This window comes from Patagioenas fasciata, chromosome 8 (genome assembly GCF_037038585.1).
Source record: "Patagioenas fasciata isolate bPatFas1 chromosome 8, bPatFas1.hap1, whole genome shotgun sequence".
In the NCBI taxonomy this organism is placed as follows: domain Eukaryota; kingdom Metazoa; phylum Chordata; class Aves; order Columbiformes; family Columbidae; genus Patagioenas; species Patagioenas fasciata.
In genome coordinates this window covers 35,700,187-35,725,010 of record NC_092527.1, presented here as the reverse complement: position 1 = coordinate 35,725,010, position 24,824 = coordinate 35,700,187, and the positions used below count along the sequence as shown (strand labels likewise).

The 24,824-nt window shown below is 37.8% G+C and overlaps 2 protein-coding genes across 3 annotated transcripts in view; one reads left to right on the top strand and one right to left on the bottom strand.

Annotated features, from left to right (window-relative positions):
- The window catches only part of SHTN1 (shootin 1), a 65,083-nt gene extending 62,693 nt beyond the window's left edge, over positions 1-2,390 (top strand). For both annotated transcript variants that reach the window (XM_065843787.2, XM_071812186.1), the window contains one exon: positions 469-2,390. In XM_065843787.2, coding sequence (XP_065699859.1) covers positions 469-679 — 211 coding nt within the window. In that variant the 3' untranslated portion in view covers positions 680-2,390. The remainder of the gene's footprint in view (positions 1-468) is intronic.
- ENO4 (enolase 4) lies at positions 2,282-24,067 on the bottom strand. Its single transcript, XM_065843755.2, is given in 15 exon segments — positions 2,282-3,137; positions 5,188-5,305; positions 5,868-5,935; positions 6,927-7,122; positions 9,413-9,538; positions 11,275-11,442; positions 13,200-13,253; positions 14,030-14,095; positions 15,576-15,707; positions 15,935-16,104; positions 18,199-18,353; positions 19,853-20,043; positions 21,232-21,360; positions 23,572-23,943; positions 23,945-24,067. Coding segments are annotated over 15 exon segments (2,241 nt in total). The 3' UTR covers positions 2,282-2,964.
- Between the last annotated feature and the right edge of the window lie 757 nt (positions 24,068-24,824).

Here is a 24,824-nt window from a genome sequence, read left to right as displayed (position 1 = left end):
TAATGTGACTTGCATTTTGTGAACTATCTTCTGTATGTAACAGCTGTAAATCTAGAAATCTGTTTGCTAGTTCAGTAGACTTGTTGTGCTCATAGAATCATAGAACAGTTTGGGTGGGAAGGGACCTTAAAGACCATCAAGTCAAACCTCCCACCATGGGCAGGGACACCTTTCACTAGACCAGGTTTATCAAAGCCCCGTCCAACCTGGCCTTGGACACTGCCAGGGATGGGGCATCCACAGCTTCTCTGGGCAGCCTCTTCCAGTACTTCACCACCCTCACGGGGAAGAATTTCTTCCTTATATCTAATCTAATCTAAACCTATCCTCTTTCAGCTTAAAGCCATTACCCCTTGTCCTGTCATACATGCTACTAATAATATAAATCCCTTTTCTTTATATTTAGATTCTTTTTCCTAAATATGTTAACTGTTATCTGTTTTCATATATTTATTCTTTCTTTTCTAGATCAACTAGTCATACAGAATTGACAAGAAAAGCCTCTAGCAGTGAAAAAGAGACAGAATCCGTTGTAGTTTTAGATCCTGTTTCCACCAGCAGGGATCAGATGTCCGAAAACACGCTGATTCACAACAAAATGAAAGAAGAAAAAATCAAGCCGTTGGGTAAAGAAACTAGTGCTGAGAAAATGAAAGAAGCAGACAGTTCTAACTGTTAATTGTTGTTCTGAAAGGCTGTAACTTTTAGGAATCATTATCTGGACATGTATATTGCTTAGGTGTGTTACTAGGGGCTACGGTCTGTACTCCAAACAGCTTTCAATAATAGAGATTGAGATGGTCTTTTGTATGCAGTTTTGTTACATGCATTAAAGTGTTAAATAACTATGTATCACTCAGTATCCCTTTTGCATTTTAATTTTGCAGGTATGGTTAATATTTTCTTAGATAATGTCAGTTACCTTTTCTTCAAAACGGTATTTGAAAAGATTTTTTAAATTATTATTTTGTTGAGAAGATGCCTTGTCAAAGTTCCATTCTAAAGCTTGCCAGAAGTCACTGGTGTCCCTCTTGAACTGGATAGGTTCAGGTTAGACCCTGTGAAACTGCTTGCACACACATCAGCTTTAGTATGGGGGCTGTTATTAATAATTAAAAAACAGGTTTTAAACACATTGCTTTAAAAATATTTTGATATCTACATAAACCAAGATCCTGTAGGTCTCCGTACTGCTGTATCCAAGCACACTCTTTTGAGGAACTTAAAAAGCACAAGCATTAACCCTTCTGTTCTGTTTGCCCCAGTGGACAGCTGGCCCAAAGGCTGAAAGGCAGAGGCAGTGGAGCGTGTCCTCTTGGTCTCAAGGTAATGATAGCCAAAGTTGAAAGTTCGTGGGTTGAGATTGGTGCTTTCATTTGGATTAAAAGCTTTTCAAAGGGGGACCTCTCTCCTGGTTTTTGTTTCAATGTTACAGAGCAAAGTTTGGAGCTGCTGCAAAAAAATAAGTTACAGTAGGCTCCTGGGAGTGTGGAGTACATTTGGGATTCAGTCAGTCTAGGATTGCAAGTTATTTGGAATCAACATTTTGAGAACTCCCAGCTGAAAGCCTGCAGCACTAACAAATAAGCCTTTGCTTGGAACCCAGTACACACTGGTGGCATTTTCTTTGAGAACACTTTAGATGTTGCTATGTGATGACACAAATCCCAGTTTCCCTCAGCCCTTATTTCCTATCAAGATAGTGAGACAGGTACGTAATGGGTTTGCTCCACTGCCAATTCACATTCCCTTTTAGTCTCTTTTTAAATTCTACACAGTATCTCATTCTTTCATAATGAACGAACAAATGTAATCAGGGATTTACCTAAAGATCGGCGTAACTGAAATTAGGTGGTCAAGTACTTGAATGCACATGGATTATTTTTTATTTAATGGTTTGAAACAGTGATAGTATTGAAGAATGAATGTTCTGAGTTTGTTGGTTTTGGCTCTGCATGCAACTGTCTGGTGCTTTCCCTAAAAATAAAATGATAGTAACGAGTGTGGTGGTTTCACATCTTTTTTGGTGTTTTTTGCATGTTTGGTAAGAAAATCTTGGACTTGATCTAATTACTGAACTATGTATGATTCCTAAACTTGGGGAAATTTGTCTCTCATTGATGTCTTAATTTCTGGGGAGCGGTTGATTCTGGTGCTTTATTTTTCACTTAGGTATCTGTTAAACTGAATTTAAAATGCAACATTTTATATATGTATTTTTCCTCAAATTATTGCTGCTGTATTAAATGTTCAAATTTTCAAACGATACAAGACCCAGAAGTTTTTAAAGAAGTATTTCTTTTACTTAAACTGTTTGTTACCTAGGACATAAATTACTTATTTATCTTTCACTCTTGCTTATTAAAAAGACTCTTGACAAGTTTCCCAGCCCTTGTGAAACTGAGTGGTTATTCCCTGCCTCCGAGTGAAGCTTCTGAGAGATGCAGTTCCAGCTGTGTGCCCTACATTTGGGGTCTGCAGTGATGCACTCGCCCTGATCGTGAGCTAGAACTGGAGCAGAATTTCCCTCGTAGGCTCGATCTAAGAGCAGCATTGAGGGGATGTGGGGGGATGGAGCAGCGTAACAGTCAAGGCCTTTGTTTTTTGTAAAATGCCTTTTTTTTTTTTTTTACTGTTTGTCAATAGCTTGTTCTTTGTATGGAGAGAGACTTTGACTTTCCCAAAACAAACATTTAGTTTTGGACTCAACACAGAGGTATTTGTTTTGTCAGTTTGTAAATACGGCACAGAATTTTGCAGTATTTTCAAACTATAGCCACTGCTCAGTTAACTTGGTTTCAGCTGAAAGCAATGGTCTCCTGGGAAAAGAGAAGGTAGTTTCTGAATGCTTTTAGCTAAAGTGCTTGAAAATAAATGGATTAAGGAATAGGTAATATATGAGTTTCTTGCTAGAATGTTTTGGTTTGTTTTAAGAAATGTATCCAAAAGTTACTGTTGACAACCTTAGGTCAGTGTGATGTTCTCCGGGAGCTGGGCAGGCAGGCTGGGAACCTGCAGGGCTGGCTGAGAGAGCTTTGGAAGCACTGAATCCTGCTCTGGGGGAGGAAGTACAGCAGAAGGTTGGTTTTCTGGCTGTGATTCTTCACCAAAAGCAATAAATTCAAGAGTTGCTTCACCTGAAATAGAAGAGAAAAAAGAAACTCATGTTTGCTGTAATCCAGTTTCTTGTAATGTTCTCTAGTGCACTCGGATTTTATTTATTTATTTATTTATTTTAATGGCACATGGTGCTTCCAAGAGTCTCTAAACACCTTCAAAGTCTGGCCCTTTGAAACAGGAAAGACAGTCCTGCACTGTGATTACATGGCGGGGACGTTCATTGCATTCCCTTCCTCACTAATGACCTCACCGCGCTGCCCTTTTTTTTTTAACCCCCCCATCTTTCTCTGCACTGTGTTCTTGCTAAAGCTCCCACCAGCTCCCCGTGCCTTCTCTCTGCCCCAGCCTTCAACAACTCGATGGAAGGCCAGGTTCAGATGTTGCTCCTGTAATTAACACTTCACCTCTCTTCTCACAGCTGTTTTCCCTAATTCTGTGACTTTCCTTCCTCCCCAGCCCCACCACCTAATTCCCCTTTTTGGCACATACACAACACCCACCCCATCACTGAACAGTCTCAGCTTTAGCTGTCACTTTTTAGCAATGACACAGTCAATCTGTGCTTGACCTTGCCAGCAGCTCACACGCGCCTTCCAGGTGCACTTGGAGGCTCAAACACGGCACCAGCGTTGGGGCTGCACTTCGGCTGAGACCTGCGCCCCCCAAACCGCTCATGGTGAGAGGGGCCAGTGGTCCCAGTGCTGCTGGGCCCAGCTGTGGCCCGGCTCAGCCGCCCCCAGGGACCCCAGATGGGTCAGTGTCACCAGTGTCACCTCCCACCTCCGGAGCCCTCCGCTGCTCAGTGCTCCAGCATGTTCCGTAGCTGTCAGCCCAGCCAATTGCCAAGTTTGAGATGCAGCTCAGACACGCTATCGCAATAGTTTCCTGCTGGTGATTTAGTTATTGGATTTTATTTCTGCCAAAAGATTAACAGCTTCGGGAATTGTTGCTCTTTCATTTTATGAGATGTAGGTTTAAATATTTGTCAAAGTCAAGCTCTTTCGTTTAGACTATACCATTTGAACAGAGAATATACTAATATTGCTGGCAGTTAAAATTCATAGTTCTAGAATTATCTGGGTTTTTTTTGAAAAGTGCATTCTGTGAAACTACTTTCTTAGCAACAAAGAAATTTTGTCTATGTTTCTATTTTTTGCAATGACTATATATGAGCAAGGGGGAGATTTTGAAAACTCAGAATATTTTCAATTTTTTTTTAATAAAACCTTTGTTTTATAGTGTCCATGTCAAGTGCTGCTATCCTACATATAGATCTTTGAAAATAATTAGAAACAAGAGAGTAAAATGACTTAATTCTCCTTCATTTTTCTTAGGCATAATAAATTCTTGCAAACCCTTTCCTTCCTTTCTTCCTCTCCTTGTCTCTCTGCCTCCCCTTCAGACTGGAAGCCTTTATTCTGTCTTGATTGATACCTGAACAAGTGAGAAGTGGCTCTAAAGAACTGTTAAGCATTTAACAGTGCAGAGTAGAGAGGAAAAAGATGATGCAGATCCTGAAATGCAGGCAGATGCATACAAGTGGCTAAGGCTGAATGTGCATCATCAACTTTGGATTTTCTTGGGTTTTATTTAGTGCTTACCCATGCAATTGGAGCTTTCCAAGCACATTTTGCTGGAAATCTAACACACAAAAGGGGTTGTGAAATGAAGTTTTGTTAGCAATATATGTTTAGAGGCTGGAGGGAGGTAGGGTATTTGGCCTAAAATTCCCGTTTTGGCAGCTTTTTGGCGTGTTACGTGCATGGGTTTTGTTTTGTTCCCTTTGCACTGTGGGCTTCAAGACTCCAACCAATTAATTCTGGAAAAAAGCTTAATGTAGGCTACTCCTCAAGAAGGGGTCTATTTTAACATTCAGTAAACAGATAATCCATTAGGACAACAATATACATTGTGGCAAGTGCTATCCTAGTTTTTTTTTTTGTCAGCGCTTATTTATAGTCTTTTGATTTCGCTTCCCTCCTGTGGTGCAGTTTCAATCATTCTCCCTCCAATCTTTGTTCTCGTATTCATTGCAAGCTGAAAACAAAGTAAGAAAGAAGCTCATACGTAGCGTTCTATTCTTGGCCAGTTCTTCCTCTATAGCAAGAAGGCGGTTGTATTTGGTCACCCTTTCTCCGCGGGAAAGACCTCCCAACTTGATAAACCTGGCACCTAGTCCAACAGCCTTAAACGAGAAAGTGCGTATTTTAAAACTACACGGTTCAGGAAGCAAAGTCATTCTTCATTATTAAATATGCTATCCTACTTGTAATTTAACACTCTTCTCGTTCTACAGATAAAAACCCTCCTTTAAATATTAATAAAATCTCTTTGTGAAAGATTTGCCGCATGCAAACAATAATTTTCACTGGCATATGAAATGAAATTTTATTTGCAAATGTAGCTTTAATCCAAGAAAGACTAAATACATTACTGTTAAGAATTTTTACCTAAAATATTATTATGACTCAGAAATGTTTTAAGTAATTCACATTTTTTTATAAACTAGTGCAACCAAATAGATCATACACACTTTTGAATATACTTCCTGCTTTGGCAAAGTTCCTGTGTGTTCTCTTTAGACTCAAAGATTAACACTCTGGGGGAAAAAAAGCAACTCTAGAAAAAGCCCGTTTTGTAAAATGTTTTTTCTTTCTCAAGCAGAAACAGGCTTTCTTCTTAAAAAATAGCTCATGTTAAAAGCAGCGTTCTGGCAATACTGCAATTGAACAGCTTTCAATACTTACCAGATCCACAAGGCTATCATCAGAAGATTCTCCGTCTGGGCTTCCTAATATGGTAATATGTCTTTGACCTATATATAACGGGAGTGTAAAACCTTCATTAGTGTATATTTTATATATTTGACACTGAAACTGTTTGGACTTTCCATTCTTTTTTTGTTTGTTTGTTTTTCCTTTTGGCTATCTAAGCTTAAATACAAACAGGAGTAAAAGCAGTGGAACACATCTCAATGATGTAAACTATATTAGTTTGCTACATTAAGATTATGTTTTATTTTCGGCACGGTTAGGGGAATATTTAACATCCCATCCTAATTTCTGTCTCTAGCTGATCTCTCTGGTAATGTATTCTCTAGGCTACGAGGCTGTTCTATTTATTTGAAATGTGCTCCTTTCTATACTACTGATTTATCTACACTATAAAAAAGAGTTTACCGTGATGACTGAGTGAAATCTTTAAGTTGCTATTTACGTGCTTTGAAATAGTAATTCTGGGCTTTTTGAAGGCATAAGGAAAGAATTTAGATACATTAAATTTGGCAACCTATTCCTTGGGCATAAAAATGAATAAAGCAAAATTCATACAAAGACAAATCTTACATGCGAAACTGCACAAGTTCTTAATACTGTTACTATAAAGGCTTAATAATATGAAGTCAATAATCTATGTAAACGGCAATTTTAAACATTTTGAACTTGTTTGCATTTCTTAGTTATTAATACTAGTATTAGTCAAAACTCAGGTTACTCAGCTACATCTTTTTTTTATTTTGTTTAATTCTGATATCTATCGGTGTGACACTTAGCTGCAGTGTCAAAGGGCACCCACATTCAGAACATCCACAGTGTAATAATTTACTGTAGGTGAACCATTGAATGCTGTTTTAAGCTCCTGAATGGAGATTTGTAAATCAAATCATGAATTTTTGTTTCTTCTGACAAGCACTTTCTAAATTAGAAGTGGCAATAATTTATTAAAAAGATATAATAATTCCAGATGTATCAATGCTATTTATTGACTTGTAGGGTTTGCAGATCAGCCTTTTCCCCGCCTCTACTCACCGTCCAGAAGTCCAGTAAGTTCTATGAGGTCTGATACCTTGGTTTGGTTAATATATTTTAGGACAACCCCACTGCACATAGGTACGTTGATGTTTTGGTCAGTTTTAAGTTTGGATATATGTGTTGCAGCATCTTCAGCAATCAGGTAACATTTGGAACCAAGAGCACAGCATATGTTATTCCATTGTTCTCTGTCCTGTGTAAACAATCAAGCAAATAACTGGAGTTTAAAATACTAAACTGAACAGAAACTCTAACTGAGGAGGTTTTTTTTTTTTTTAAAGCATTTAATCCTAAAGATAGCCTTCATATATACATACCATATTTTATACTGTATTTTAAATCTACCTAAGAAAAATACACCACTGAAATTTTGCTTGGATTTTAAGATTATGCTAGAAAACATAAATTCTATATCTGGAATTAATCAAAGGTAGTTGCATGCAAGTATAGCTTAAAATGTTTCAAATTTCAAACTGTAGGAGTTTGCTACTTTGATTTCCTTTCTGAAAGTGATTTAATTTTAATGGAGTATAAAATAATTTTCTATTGTTTTCTTCAGAGGACTCATTCTTGTGTTAATATTTTCAGTGTCACAGTATTTGTTTGAATACAAAATAATGAAACCGAAGGCAGTCATAGACTCAGTGACACATCTCAAAACAGGATGATCAGAGCAGTAAGACTGACCATAGGGAACAGCACAATAAAACCCTCACCTTCCAGCAAAGCTCCATTTTTTAAGTCTTTGGTTTTTTATTTTAACGTACTGTCCCCATGGTACTGAGATTTAAGGATAAAGAAAGCACAAGGATATGTAAATAATTTGAAAGAAGAAATTTGCAAATTAATTTTTCTTTGTGTCCACATAATACAAATTGTCACATTAAAAACATTACTTTCCTAGTTATTAATTCTGCCAGTAATAATTCTTGGTCTGTGGATCAGACTTGCGTAACTACATAGCTGCAATCTGTAGGGTATAGTCTTATCAGGATTTCAAGCCCACACATACGTGAAAATGAAGTTTTTGACACCTGAAGAAATATTTAAACTTAAGCACTGAAGTGGTCTGCTGTCTGACACTGAATTGTTGAATTGCTACCAGAGCTAATTCTCAAGGACCCGAGTATCTGTGGCAAAGATGTGCCGGGGATAAACCTGGTAAATTTGTGCAGAGGGGGGAGGAGGATGAGGGGCATTTATCTGAACAGGATTCTATTTCAAACTGTACTTCACTGTCTGTTGTAATTCTCCTGCAGATTTTCATACTGGAAACATGTTTCTTCACAAGAATTCTCAAGGAAGTTTGCAGCTGTGGCAGGAGCAGGGAATAAATGGGGTGTTTTGGAACATGGGAAATTCAGAGTCAGACTGAAACAGCGCAGGGAGGCAAGGCTCACTAGAGTGAGGTGACAGTAAATACACATATTAAAACAATGAACTTTTAGAGTCCCAGTTAATAACAAAATCAGATGGATTTTTGCAGTTCATCTGGTTTGGAATTACTGATTCAAGCACTAGGCAGATTCACAAAGACAACATCACTTTGCTTCCCCCATCAAGCACAGTCTTCATGTGTTGTTCATGAAAACAAACCCCATATATTTATTTCAAAGAAGATGAAGTGTGTGCAATTTGACAGCAAGAGCAAATTTTTATTAAGTTGTGCAACTGCAGAATCCAGGTCTACAATTGTGAGTTCTGCTACAATTAAGTTTTTATCTTTTTTTGTAATACATGAAAATTTAACCTTATGTACAAATGCTAATCTTTAAGGCTACGCAATCTGTTTCTTTCATCGATATATAACTTGATAACATGCTTAGTAGTGTTCTACTTTACTGTTGTAATCTATTGGTCACATAAAAGTAACTCGTCTAACTTTTATCATAGTGGTAAATACAAGGTATCTTACTACCACTTTAAAAATTCTGCTGAGCAATGCTGCCAGTGACAGGTTTGTTTTGCCTTTGGGTATAAATCTCAAATGTAAAGAATAGCAGCAATATTTTTTTTGAGTGATTCTACAGAATATACAACTATGTGCAAATTTTTAGCTTCTCCCATTAATATGATATCATTTATATATCACTTTAATTTTATAATTACATTTTTACAATTTGAATTATTTTTTTTACTTAAGAAGAAAAATGTAATAAAAATGACAGTGGTTTAGCAAGCAGAATCAGGGGAAAAAAAGCCTTATAATTCTTTAAAATGTTTGTACTGACCACATTCTGTTCATGCAAGAGTTATTTTCTGTCAGGAAATATGTCAAAAGCATAGAAAAATTTAGAGTTATTGTCAATTACACTTATGCTAATGAATTGTTACATACATTTTTGTAGTGATATTTTTTGTTCCTAAAGCCTCCAAAACCAGAAGCTTCCTATTTTATATGTTTTGTAAAGATGTGAAAAGGTCATTGATATGTCACTTAACAGCATTATCAATTTTTCAAGGACTGCACTGTGGTGTCTTACCTCTTTTCTTAATGGATCTATTAATGCAATAATAAAAGGAAAGTTATTAATCAGTTCCACATACATGTCAACCATTTCATCAGGACTTTTGAATGTTCCAGTGAGTATTTCATATTTTCCTTTAACCTAGAAAGTGAAGTAAAAAGCACAAAAGATAAGGAAAGTAATACTTTAAAAAACCGAGTACTAATGTAAGCATACAGCTAGTGTCTCTATTAAGGCGGTAGACTGTGTGTTCTTCAATGAACACACACTCCCTTGTCCATTTTACTGGTCAGCACACTGTTATCAAAAAACTCTGCCTGAAGTTAACAGTGGGTTCCAGTGGGCTTATGCCTAAGTCTCTGAAAGATGCCACTCTCAAAACTAGTGAGATCTATTTCAGCATTTGCTAGGCAACACTGCCAGCTTTACACTACTTTATGATAAAGTTAGGAATCTTTGACATATTTATTAAATCTTGCATGAAGGATCTCATTTTTCAGTTCCCCAAAAAGTTATTTTCTTGCCCTTATTTTCATAAAGAAAACATTGCTGTGCAAAAGGAGTGAACCCACAGTGCCCAAAGACAAGGTGGTGCCTTTCCTTGCCTCTTTCCCCTTTCAGAAAAAAAAAGACTACGGGAAGCACGAGCTGCAGCGTACAAGGATTCTTAAGGGCACACTGCCAAACTCTGCCAGAATACTCACTGCTTTAGGGACGTGAACAGTTCAACAACAGAAAGTTACAGAATTACTGATAATTCATCATTTAAGATTTTGGCTCATTCTGGTATAGGATATAGGTATCGCAAACTGTCAGGAAAGCAACTGCTTTCACAAAATATATTAATAATGAAAGGTTTCTCACTGTAGTACACCCAAAGACACAAAATCTCATGAGATAATAAGTATAATAGGAAGTTCCTTTTTCTGTTTTGAGAAAAACCCGATTGGTCCTGGAACGAGGGGCACAAACTGAAAGACTTGAGCTGGAGATACATAAACTTTGTCAAATAAAAATCTTGAAAAATAAGAATTTAAAAATGAATGTTGATATGCAATGAGATGGATGTTAGTGGGTAAACACACATACCATAATACAAATACACAGAAACAGTAGTTTGCAGAAAACAATGGATGTAGTATAACAAAATAGAGAAATAAGCATATAGTGGTGTGAAGGAATTACAGAAGTATACTCATGTAAATAATTTATTGTTCTTCATCCTTGAAAACAAGGTGGATAGAAGATAATTATTTCATTTATACCTTATGGTGAAATGAAAAAAAAACCACAGCATTTGTCGCTTAATACTTGAATTCAAAATTGTCCGAGATGTAATGTGAAATGAAGCTGCTTTGTTAAATAGAGCACTTAGGAGGTATTTGGCACAGACTGATCTGAAAAATCTTATTAAATAAACACATAAAAGACATAAACCTGGCTGAGGCAGGCAGGCTTATACCATTTGCATGGTTAAAGTTAAATCATGAAAGTAACAGATTCCTGTAGGCAGGACACAAGCTGTAGTGGGTGTCTGCCTGGGTCCAGTGAGCTTTATTCCATGCAAGGTGCGCGCCAGTGTGGTGGTACAGCTGCGGAGGAGGAATACCCGCGTTCTCGCTGCTCCCAGCAAAGCACACTACCAGAAGGATGGCTGTCTCGTCCCCTTGCGCTCACAATCCAATGACACATCAGCGACACTTGTACTGATTCAACCATCATTTATAAATGCAGAGACAATTATTTTGGTTTGCTTGATTGCTACCTTAAAAAACAGAGTTAGAAGCTTCTAGGTGAGTTTGCAGTGTAATAATAAATAATGTTAGCAAATAGCTACATTCCTTGTAAAAATCAACAAAACAGTGAAAATTACTTACGTAATCCATTAATCCATGAGCAGCACAATTTATTGCTAAATACATGTCTGTTCCTAGCTCCAGTCCAATATTGTTGCAAGCTGTTTGCATTAGGAGCAGCGGTTGCTCTAGATTATCAAATCCTGTTATTAGGCAACCTAAATGTGATATTCTTTTTAAGACTTGTGGCTGAAAGTAAAACAAAAAATAATCACACTATTTACACACGTGTATGTATATAATACTTATATACATATTTTCACTGTCATTTTATTCTGCATTCAGTCATCAAAATATAAATCTGCTCTCAGAAATTGCATTAGCAACTTTAAGGACAATTCTCTATGAATGAGGGGTAATGAAATGCTAATGAGTAGAGAGTTAATAGGCCTTTGAAATATGTCTAGTCATGTAGTTCTCACTTTTATATGGCTAGTAGTGGTTTATAAAAGATTTTAAAGGCATTCTTAACAACCACTGAGTTGTCATGGATGCTATGTGAAAGTCCCTAGCACTATGGACTACCTCTTTGCCACAAAAAAAACACAATATTCTCCACTTTTAAACAGTTTTTATTCATTTATCCTCAGCTACAACTTTGATATTGCCTCTATGGAGTGTTGAAGAAACGTTAGAATCTTCCAAGACTTCCAGAAGGAACAAATTTCATAGAGGAGAAATATCTCCAATACAGATACATGGACTCATCTGTCTCAGGAACAGCGTTCCTGGAGAGGAGCCACAAGCAGAGCTGTATTGAGCAAATATTTCACACATCCTTGTCAGTTTTTTGGTAGGTTTTTCAAACACTGATTTTTAACTTTAAAGTCTGCGCATTTTAGATTATAAAGAATGACACTAAATTGCCCAGAAAGCAGCAGGATATAATCCTGGGTTAGACTGGAGAAGTCAATTGGAAGGCATTAGTTTTGACAAGTTAGAGAACTAACTACAGCGGACAGAAGAGAGGCCTGGCTACAGAGGATACATGAATGTTCCTTCACATAAAAAATTCGGAAGAAAACGCAGGTCAAATAGTTGTGAGCTTATTTTGTAGCAATCTGCAAGGAGAGACAACCTGACTTGTTGCTTTTGGAACACAAGACAGCAGCCGCAGCAATAAACAGCAAAAACTGCTGCCGTCTTCCTGCATTTAATGTGAGATAAATTCTGCATTTTCATGGCACCCATATGGGGTGACTCATTACATTCTATTAAAAGCATTGTTTATCTTTATAAAAACATTTTTTCTGTTCAGTCTTTACTTCTATAACCTAAAAATGTTGTTCTTCACTACCCACTTTGTCACTTTTCCTTTTTATTTCCCCCCCAAAAAGTTCAAACTATCATGATGCTTTTGTGAGTTGAAAATTCAGTCCCACCACTATCTCCTTTAGTTCTCTCCTTTTGAAATAAATTGATTTTTTTTCTGATCTAATGCATTGCTTCCTTGTGTATATCTTAAGGAATTAATTTCACTTGAAACTGCAGTACGTATAGTGATAGTTCATCCTGTTTTCTTGTATATTCCACAACAGCAAAAAATTCTCACTCGATAATCTATTAGTCATCTCAGAATGGAAAGCAAAACTAGAAGGCATTTCCATCCCACTATTTGGAAAACATGATCAAAAGAGCATGTTCTCTGCTGGTGCTACAGGCCTGCAAAATGCTCATTTGGACAATTTACCAGGATTTCTAGATGAGGAATATGACCAGATTCCAGAAGAATTTCCCCTTTCTGTTACTGTTCCATGGGAAGGGAAGGTGTAGTCAGAAAAATCCAAATTATTATGTAAAATATGAGTATTTGGAGTACTTAAAAGTCTTGCCTTGGTGCTTCCAAAATGGTAATGTAGCTTAAACTTCCATTTCTTAAGAAAATCTTTGTTTCCTGCTGTTGTTAATACTTTGCTGAAGGCTTAAAAAATAATCTCTTTTCTTACCGGAGCTTTCTTCCCTGCTTTGCCTTTCTTACTGTCTGCTAGTTGAGGACTGGGCTGTTGGGAGTGAAAGAAGAAAGAATTCAAGTCCCTGGAAAAGTCCAAGAACGGCAGAGAGACCTCAGAATAAAAACAAAAACCCAAACAAACAAAGAAAAACAAAAAAAAACAACCAAAACTTAAAATATAAAGCTGAGTTAATTTTGGTCTAAAGAGACTGCAATTATTAAAGTTAAGAAACAGCTTCTGTTTTGCTTGAATACTATCAGCAACCATCCAGTTTTATTTTGTGGTGGTACCTCATTTCAAGTGTTTATTTCTATGTGGGCATCACCCCAACCACCATTTGTTTTTCAAAAGATTCCCACCTAGCCCATCAAAAATACATGGGGTATTGGAAATTAGAATCTAGACTCTGTGCCTGGAGAAACCCAACAACATCACTTTGCAAAAAGCACATGCACATACTGAGACTGATACACTACTACAGTAATAGTGCCTTGAATAATACATGTTGCGTGTGTGGGAGACTTAGCAAGATCAGAACCATATATTGTATATTTACTGTGACACCATTTACTCCCAGCGTACTTCCTCAGGTATACAGAAAGACTTACTACACTTAAAACAACGTTTTATTCTATATTCATTCATTTAATATCACCAAATGCCCAATGTTTTATTTATCTGTCAGGGGAACAAATCTTCTATTCTGTGCCATAAAACTAAATCTGATGACAGGCTAAATGTTCCACATTTAAGCCTAAAAAGACAATAGTACCAGAATGACCAAATGAAGTACATTATATTATTATTACACGTTTTTATTGTACCACTTTGCCTGGAGGATCCAACAGTCTCATAACTTCTTTCTGAATATCCAGAACTCTTTCTATGCCCTGAAATTAAACAACAGTAGTTCTCAAAAGCAAGAAAAAATATTTAATTTTAGGACCTTAAATCAGAAGAGAGATAACACTTATTCTAAATGCAGATCTTAATAGAAAGTCTTAAAAAAACCTCAAACTACTATAGACTTTTACAACACAATTTCCCCCCACACACAGAGTCAAGTGTCCAATGATAAAGGGTTAGTAGCAGTGGAACGAACAGGAATATTTGATTATGCCACTGAATGGGATGGCAAGAAAAGTGGTCTCCTCTTCCCCAAAAGGAGCCTTTCTCAAATCTAACAAGCAAGAACTGTCCGGGTCTGCATAATATCTAAGGAGGAAGATGATAATCACTGTTCACAACTGTGACGCTATCTAAGACTTCCTAACTGGAAACTCTGACAAAATTGAGTGTATTTACTTTTAGAACACTTCCAGGAAGCAGGGTAAAAAAATCAGTGTTTTCATTTTAAACACTGGGAAATGGAGGAACACTCCAGTGAAATAAATGTATTGCATTTAACTCAGTCCTGGTTTTCCTTTTCAATTGAGTTACTAAAAGTTTAATGCTTCGTAAATCACATTTCAGATTTTCTTAAATTGTGCCAGTAAAGGAATACTGAAGGGGGCAGAAGTCAGTCGCAGCTGACAACACATCAACACAGGATGACTCGCTATGTTTTTGCAGTGCAGCAAACAGCTTGCTGCTCTCCCACGAGCACTAGGAGGCATTATGTCTTTCAAATGTACAGAATTAGCAACCTTATTAAGAGCTCTCGGTGACCATTTAAAAAAGTTAAAGGAAAAGGAAAAAGAAAGAGAAAGAGAATCGAGCTCAGCTATTTGTTCAGGTCACCAGCACACAAAGTAGAAATACAGCCTTAATGTAGGCATCTTGTGCAGATAACACTCTTTAATTCAACACATGGCTAAACAAAAGGAGAGGGTTGATCCAGTTTGTCTCATCCATCCTTCTTGCCCCTTGAATAGATTCTGTTCTGCTTTGTATTCCCTTCTATCTTCACAATTTCATTTTTAAAGCAATTTATTCCCAAAGATTTTATGCCTTCCTGTGAATTTGTTACAAGTTTTGTTGTTTTGTATACTTTGTCAACCAACTGATACTACTTATAATCTACTAATGTAAAATCTCATTCTAAACAAAATTAAAATCTCTTATTGTTGGGTAACACAATTCCCCTACACCATCTTCAATGCACTGATTTTTTCCTCTATACTAACACATACATTTTTAACTTCAAATCTTCATGTATCTTCTTTTAAATCTTCATCTGTTTACTTATTGTAATGTTCCTTGTGTTAGAACTCTGCAGTAACATTTTTAAAAATTTCAGCCTTGCAAGCAAACAAAAAACAAAAAATACCTTGTACGGACTACATTGAAAAGATCTACATACTTATGTACATATATAGTTTATATGAAATCTATAGAATACATTTATAAAAATAGAAAATGAAATGGTACCTGTTTGAGTGACAGTTGAACTGGTGGTATAAGCATTAGTTCTTTCATTAATTTCAGTTTCGCAGGTAAAATTTTTTCACAGTTCAACAGAGTAATGATTGGGAGTGGTAGAGACATTTCTTTAGGTGAGTCCTGTAATTGGAAGTACCATATGAAAATAAAAATGTTAAAAATCAGAACATTTTCTTATATATGTTAATTATGGCACAAGGTTCAAAGACTGCTATAGGCAATGGTCTTAAGGGTGTGTTCTATGAGGTAAATTTAATACCACTGTCATGAAGGACTACTGGCTTCAGAGTTCTAGAATAATTGTGATAACTGGGACAAATAAGCAAAATGACAAAAGTCAAGTGTACCTGATCATGTTTCAGCAGCGCAATATGTAAGTACAATGGGATACGGCAAACGGTGGCACCAGCCTTTGCTACAGCAAGTGATGTTCCCCCAATGGCAAAGCTGCCACAAAGCACCGGTTCAACAGGTTCTGCAGGTGGGATCATTTTCTCTGCAACTGACGCCTTTTTTCCTGCAAGATAGAGTAGCAGCTGAATATTGTCTTGGTTTAAAACATGTGCATATGTATCACAGTTACACAAGTGAAAACGATATTGTCATCTCAGTCTGTACTCAATGTATTACACAACAATCAGAATCAGTTTTTTTAAAACTTAATCTTGTCATTTGTCTTGTATGAAATGAACTTAGAAGTAATCAAAGTATCTGTCCTCACTCTGGTGGCTAATGTATTTTAAATCAATTTTTTTGGACATCTTTCAGCCACTGAAATCTGTCTTTTTATTTATCTATGTTTCTATCCAGTAATGTTATATCATCTTTCAGGCTCCTTTTATAAACATGACTTTGGTGTTCTTTACTGTCCTCCTTATATGCTCAGCTTTTTCATAAATAACTTAGAAGATTACATTATACCCCAACTGGGAGCACACATACTTGATTTCTTCTAATAATGACTGTGAAAAAAATTAGGCCTATTACAGTTGGATTTTCCGATGAGAAAACAGGTCTTTTAAATATTCCACATGCATAATCTTGTTACATTTTCAAAAGAACCTCCTTTTCTCTCAGATACTCAGTAGAGTAACATTTGTCAAAATGCCTGAAGCCCAGCAGTTCTCACTATCATATTTATTGCCTACAGTGCTGACATGAACACGTACAGTAAACACTCACGTGAAACCAAAATAAACGCTGTGATCCTTAAGAATCATATGCATTGGGTACTTTTTTGTAAGTCTCACCAACTACTTAGGTTCCTAATAGGAGTGTCGTACAAGTTTTGATTGCAGGAAAATATATAGGACACAACTGATATTTTATGAGAAAATGTTCATAATAGGACCTTGACTGGATATGCAGATTAGATTATATGTCAATTGCATGCTAGACACAGATTCTGTATCTCTTACGTTGAGGATGAAGATCTACACACATAGACACCAATAATCAAGTACTGACCAACTCTGACACACCACAGCATTTTGCAGAGATCCTTTACACTACACTATTTTGTAACCTGCATAAATTACAACACAGATGCTACCTCTGAAAGCACCTGCTGCTGGAAGTCACCATCTGTCAGTGGTCTACTGTAACTACAAGTAGCTTTATAATCATTGGCTCCTAATAGGTACTGATTCTAACAACAATTTTGCAGTCAATGTCACAAATACAAAGGAAATACAATTAATGAAAGCAAGTAATGTATGTATTGGCAGAAGCTTGACTGAAAGTATAATATATAACATGATGATAAATGCATGGACTTGACAACTGCTGACATTATGTTTGAGGTCAAAGGTGCATTTACTGTGCACATATCTAACAGATTGGGAGGATAGTGTAGGACAGCTCGAAACAAACTGATAAGAAATAATAATTTGAAAATTTTCTGCCCTTCCAATCATTGTAACAAACCTTTTTTTTTTTTTTTCCCCAAGAGTAATGCATAAATGGAGGTAACATATGGTGCAGTTGTTTTTTTTTTTTTTTGGCAAGTATATTTACCCTGTTTCTCTAACACTCTAACACCATTTTTTCCTTTGGTAGCATTGTTTGCTTACTTCTTTTTACTCTGTATTGCCCGACATTCCCATTTCATCCCCTTCCTTCTTTCTCTTTTGTTTTTCATCTTATTTCCTTCTTTTTTCAGTGTTGGCAATAAACTTCCCTTCCTCCCTTTTCCCGTTCTTTTCAACTTCTATCTTAATTCTATTTCCATTTTCCTGTTCAGCTCTGTGATACCCTTTTCTTTCCTTATCATTTTCATTTTTATTCTTCATTTGCATCCTCCTCCATTCTTATTCCTCACTCTGAAGGGTAATAACCTCCTGTCTAAGCCAACTGTAAAACAAAGGCAGAAACTCTGTTCAACCAATGCATGTGAATGATGAGAAAACTCTGTATTTTCCCCTCTCTCATTTCTGCACTAGGAACTGCTGTGATCAGAAAGATTTGGGACAGAGTAACCAAACCCTATAAACATGAGACACTGTGTCATATATTCTGAAATATTCAGTGTCCATGGCATACTTCAGAAAGTATTTTAGCACCTTTACTAATGTTGTATTGCAGAAAATATTAAAATCAAGTAAACCAAAACCTGGCTTTGCTGCTTTTTTTTTCCCAGGTAGCGCTGTTGCTGATGGAGTGTGTGAAGTAAGGGCAAGAGTGGCTTCTGCTTCTTGTTGTTCTTTTTCTTTTTCTTCTTGCTTCTGAATTTCTTTTTTTTCTTCTACCTTTTTTATAAAGTATTCACTGAGAAAAGAGGCATGAAGTTTACTGGCTCAAAATATCGTTAGACGTGACAAGTAGACATAGGACACAGGCTAAAGAATATGCTAAGAGTTGAATTAAGGATTTGAGCTTCTACCATAGACTCATTGAGTGAATATGGAGAAGTCAGTAAGTGACATTATTTTTTGTTAGTCATCTGAAGTGTTGGTTAAACAGAAAGAACACAAGCATTATAAGCCTTAACACGTGCATTTCAAATCATACTGGTTTGAAAGTCAGTTCTGTGCAATCTTAGCATGAAGGATGTATTTGTTTTGCATGGGTAGTAACAGATCCTGTCATAACTTCATGACATACAACAGCTTGGCCTAGAGTGCTAATCCAATAGGTCAGTTGTACACTGGTTATCTAAGTGGTTGCAAGCTCAGAAGCAGCTGAGTTTCAATTACATGTACGAAGTGGAAACTGCATACATGGGTCACAGTCACTCAATTCAGGCAAATGGTGTGTAAGATACATAAAATAGTGTAAACGATGCATTAAAATCTTATTTAGACTCACTTCAGTTGGAAAAATTTCCTTCCAATTGAGCCCTTTTTCCGTTCAGTGAGGTTTTCCCAAAGCTAATCCATGTGGAAGGCAATTAGATCTGTTTCCTGCAGCCTGTGTTAAGTGTGGCAGCCCAACCACTATCCACAACAGCAAAGTGTCGCTCCTCTCAGGGATGTAGCTGAAAGAAATACTTCCAGCTATGCAAGAAGATGACAGGCCGTGTTACTGCTTCCAGGGTGAAGAAAGCCATAACATCGCCAGGCAGCTCCTCTAATGTTACCCTAAAACTACATTTAGATACATCTGTGATGCTAATGTCTATTTTTCTTATAAAAATACAGATATATTTATTTGAATGGAAAAATATGGTCATTAATTTTTGCTTTTGGATGCCCCCAAGAAGAAACATTTGTATGAAAAAATAGACAGATATGTTCACTAAAGGAACTATGTTTCCAAATAAATTAATTACCCCAAGAAAGAAGCCTTTTGGAGTAGCCTGCTCAGAATGAAGACTCCACCAGAACCTGAAAACTGTTACGTATATACATTTTCTGTGAATTAGCTCAATGCAGAAGACACACACAGGCCTTTAGTACCACTTTTGTTCTGCAGTGCGATAAACAGAAGTGGAGTTGCAGTCTGGAAAAACTGGATAAACTGGCACTGAATGAGTTTCTTAAACAGAGCTTTTGACTCATGAATGTGCTCAGACATTTTTTCTTACAGACCCTTATTTTTGTATCCAATTTATGAAACCTTATAAAAACTAGCATGATTTTCATAACATAATTATGAAAAAAGCAGGAAATAATATAGTGCAACATATCTGAGATAGACATCACATCATAAAAACATACAAAAAATAATACTAGAAAACACTGAGTAATCTATATATTTTTCATTTACAGTACAAATCAATGGCGTATATTTCAAAGGCAACAATTTGCATAACATGCAAGACCTACCCAAGCATCTTGTCAACTTCACACTGGTCAGTAGGCTTTAAGTCTCTTAGCACTGTGTTTAGTGATTCATTCACCCACTCCACAGCAGTGTTAACAGAGTCATTTCTTTCTTTCTCATCAGCCTGAGTTGTCTCAGGTAAAGAATTTTCAGGTATTTGAGAATGAGAAGACATTACAATGGAACAAATTCTCTAAAAAAAAAAAAAAAAGGCGGCTTAAAACACTATTTAATGTCTAACTTGGAAATGTCATTGGAAAGACTAAGAAGTATATATCCTTACCAAGTCTAAAAGTACCTATCTCCAAATCTACTGTTTGCTCCTCTTATCTTTTTTCATCTAGCACCTTCTTCCTCGTTTCTTATACTTTGGTAATCACAGATATTATTCAAGTTTCTTGACCTAAATTACAACTACTTAGACAAAAACCTCCTGATAGACCTGCTGTACACATATATTTTGTTATCAAAATAGAATGGAGTTATTTTAAAGACCACACGGTCATTATGACATCTTTCATTGCAGCTGTTGGTACGCTGTTGTACCATGACTTGTCAGCATTCATGCTTAATGCCATCCCTCACGATCAATTACATTTTATCTTATTTAGGTAATTTAAACTTTTCTGTACTGCTGAAGGATAAATGATACTGAAGAAAATTCACTTAATGAAGACATAATGTGCAAATATCACAGTTGCCTATGTTAATGGTATTAACCTTACATACTGTGAATATCTATGAAATTACACCTAACTCAAGAATGAAATGAAATATAGTTTCACTGAGGGAAAGTATAAATAATTACTCCACAATAGCTAGAGCTGCAAACACAGCACCTTAAATATTTCAGGTTGGAGGAGAGATGGCAATGCATCATCAGTTGTGCATTGCAGGTGATAGATGGATACGTTTGTGCTAACTATCACCCACATCAGCCTATTAGCTCAGTGTAAAGAAGTGCTTTAACCTATCTTGAATTTTCCACCTGCACTATATTTTTCTGAAACACTGTCATAAAAATAGAAATACAAGGATCTGAAAATAAAAGAAGAAAAATATAGATGAAAAATGAACTTACAGGGCTAGCCACGGGGTGTAAAAAAATGCTATATGATACATCAAGACAGACAAAAATTGAATACACAAAGATGCAATGTCACATCCCACTCAAACTCAAGATCAGTATTGTCTAATTCATGGAAAAAAAGGTTTTATAGTTGCAAGTTACAAGACTATTTACTCAGCTTTTGAATCACAGGGATTCATATCCTTTTATCAAAGACAGAAAATAAAATCTTCCTTAGGATGTGAGTAGAATAGTACATCTCCCTGATACTGTCTTATTAAAATCAATATAATGGGAAGAAGCAGCTCATACCTTCTCATGGTTTTTAACCATACAGTGTATTTCCACTTCTAATGTTGGCTGACCAACTCCATCAAGAACTTTTCTTCCAACTAATTTACATATTACTGGAGCTTTTGAAAATTTAGACATGTAGTTAGCCTTAAATGAAAAAGAATTTCATTAAAAGTCAGTTGCAATACAAAGAGGTTTTTATTTCATTAAGTATATTTAAATCAGATCCACCATTGAGCAAATCCATTTATACATCCGAGTATTTGAAATACTTCTGCTACACTGCACGTTTACTTCTATATTATCTGCTTAAGAATGAGATTTCAAGGAACAGATCCAACTCATATCTAAGCATGGAAGTCCAAAGCCACATCCAGGTTAGATGAACATGTGTTTTATTTGGTAAACTTATTGATGAGTATCAAAATCTACTTAACTCTCCCAGAAAATAGGCTTACTTTGCTTTACACTGAATAACAAAAATAGTCATCATACTACTCAAGAAACTTCTTTCTATTTGAATCCACATAGCCTCCACCTCCCCTGTGCAGTGAGCTGCTATAAAATGATTTTGTCTGTGGATAAGATCTTAAAAAAAAATGTCTCTTATCTTTCATAAGGAGACATGGAAGACTGTGGAGAAGAAAAACTCTCAGAAATCCACACAGAACTCTCTACTAGATTCTAATGTTATATATATAATTCCTATAGCATGTTTCCATTTCTTTATCTAATAACAAGTAGCTATTAAGCTTTGAAATTTAAATTTATCTCTCTCCCCCATAAACACTAGAAAAAAAATCTTCAATCTAAAGCCTTCTACTCAGAAAAAGTTCTCATGTGAAATACTACAAAAACAAGAAGTATTTTCAGAATATACTTCTTGCTTTATAGAAAGTACTGAATGTCCTAGATATCTAATAATGTTCCAAGGCTGCTTCATCACAGCCATATATATAGTGATTCATGGGTCTCAATACTCAACCAATGCAATATTAAACATCTTCACAGCAGAAAATCTGGAAGGAAGCTTGTCAACAAGCTCCTCCATACCAATGATAACCGCTCCTTTTGTAGTCGCCTCTCTTACAGAACATACTTGGTGTAAGGTGTAAAATGTAGCTCAGGGTCACTACTCCACAGGAAACTGAGATTTTAGGTTAGCAAGCTCTAAGCCCTGTGTGAAAGGTGAAAACCTAGACTTCTGGCAGGCAGAGTTCTCTTACTTCTTCCAACATGGTTTTTAATGGGCTTGTTGAACTGGCATCATCCAACTTTGAGAACATGTTTGGAACTCCATCTGTATTTAATAAACACTGATGCTTTAAAAAAAGGATTAAGTTGCTACCTAAGGTTTACTACAGACTATCTTACTATTTTCATTCTTTAGTCTGATATTGGAGACAGTCACCAGACTTATCAAATGGGAAAACTAGGAAACACTTTTAGTTACACAGAAGACGAACACACCAAACATCAAGCAAAGGAACAACAGGTGTTACCAGTTCTGATCCCTTCCACCGGTGATGGTAAAACACTTGGAGATAGAAAACAGTGAAAGGTGTAATGAAATGTTTCATTTCTGCAGCCACTTTCACATCAAATAATGTACTAGAATTCTTTCTCCCCGCCCCCTGCCAGGAGTTGCTCACTATTGTAGTGTTGACAACTCCAGTATCACCACAGAGATTTCATTAGGACTACTGTCTACAATATTTCACCAACTGGGAACAGATAAAAATTGGTCTGATTCTCAATACTTTCACGGAGGCCCGTTTGCTTTCCAGGAGCTGTGGTGTGAACAGCACCCAGTTCTCTGTTGCCACTGGACACAGAGAGCGGCTTTGTCAGGAACATCCATCTGTGCCCTCCTAAGGCACCATAGTTTGTGTCGAGACAACCAACCAGCAGAGGACAAAAAGCCCCGCTGCTGTGGAAATGTATTTGGCCCAGCATCAAAAGTGCCGCTGGTGACAAACACAAAACCATCGCAGACCTCGCCCGAGCCAAAAGGAAATTATTTAAACTGAATTTCAATCACAGAGGCGTTCTGCGCCTTGCATCAACCTGTTGGCTTATCACCCCTGTGCCCGAGTCCAAGTGCGGAGCCCGGCCCGCACCGGGAGCTGGGCGGGGGTTACAGGAAGGGCCGGTACGGCCGCTCTCAGCCTCCACCTCCACGCCGGTCCTCGCCCTTCAAGCGGGGCCAGGTAGAACGGCTGTGCAGATCCCTGCTCTCCGAGGGGAGTGCCCTCCGGCCCCGCTCACCCCGCAGCGGGGGGGCGCCCCTCAGCCCGGCGCTTCGGGGTCTCCCTTAAGCCATGGGAACCTGCGCTCCGCTCCCCCTCCCCGCGCTACCAGCTCCCCGTAGAGATCCGCGGGGCAGAGGGGGAAGAGGGCGTTGAGCGCTTCTTCCACCCGCTGCGGCACTCGCTGGCCTCGGTAGTACTCCGCCGCTTCCTTCCGCGGCCCCCGCAGCCGCCGCTGCTCCAGCTGCCGCCGCCCGCCGGGCTCCATCGCGGGGCTGTGGCGGCTGCCAGGCGACGGCGGCGGCCGCGTGCGCTTCTCGCGAGAGCCGCGCGCGCCCGAACCGTTGCTCCGGGCGTTAGAGCCACTGGTGCGGGCGCGAGAGCCGCGCGCCCGGACCGTTGCTGCGGGCGTTAGAGCCGTTGGTGCGGGCGCGAGAGCCGCTCCCTCAAGGTGCCGTCGTCCCCTCACGGTGTCGCCGCCCCGGCCCGTTGGCCCCTCGGTAAACGGCCCTTTGCTCCCACGGAGCCGCTAATGAACAACGTGTACCCACTGCGTTGCTGGGCCGGGTTCGTTGGAGAGCCTGGTTTGCTTTTCTTAGTGCCATGCGGTGTTCGTTCCTCCCTAAGAGGCTGGATATAGTCTTGCAAGTCAGAATGCCTCGAGCAGGTACTCTTTAGTTTTAAAAGTCTCCGAACAATAAAATTGTGTCATATTATCGTCCTGAAAGAGAGAGAGATTATGGTTTGTGAAATGTCTAGTGAGGATAACGGTGCAAAATGCCCCAGTAACTCTACTTCTGCGTTTAAAAGCCCTTTACTTTCAATGAAAAGAAACGTTTCACAAGCTAAATGATCGTTTTTAGCCTGCAATTTCCTGCAAAAACTTTCACTTTGTTACACTGTTCATTGGTAATTTTGTTGAAGTAACTGAAAATGGAGATACTTAAAAAGCTGTTAGCCGCGCACTTCCTCAGCTCTAAAATCAATATGTGTAGACCTTCGCTCATTGTGTGTTCACTTCTCTAGGTTGGGTGATAATGAAGAAAAATCCCTACTGAATCATTTTCTTTTCCTTTCACAAATAGTATGGTACCTCTCCAGAGAGTTAAACCCTATTTTTTAAAAGCCGTTTCCTCAGAAGTTGTTTCTAAACTGACACCACCCGTTCCCTGAGGAGAGCGGCAGCGAACACCGCGTTAGATTTTCCTTGTTCAGAATGGCTGGTGTGGAGGGCGGCTGCTCGGTTGAGTCCGTGACTGCTCAGGAGGGGCTTGTGTGGTTTCTTGGCCAGGTGGCAGCAGTGGAGTAGTCTTGGATCCGTGTGGCAAATACAGAAAGCTCCAGCTTAATTAAATATTCCTG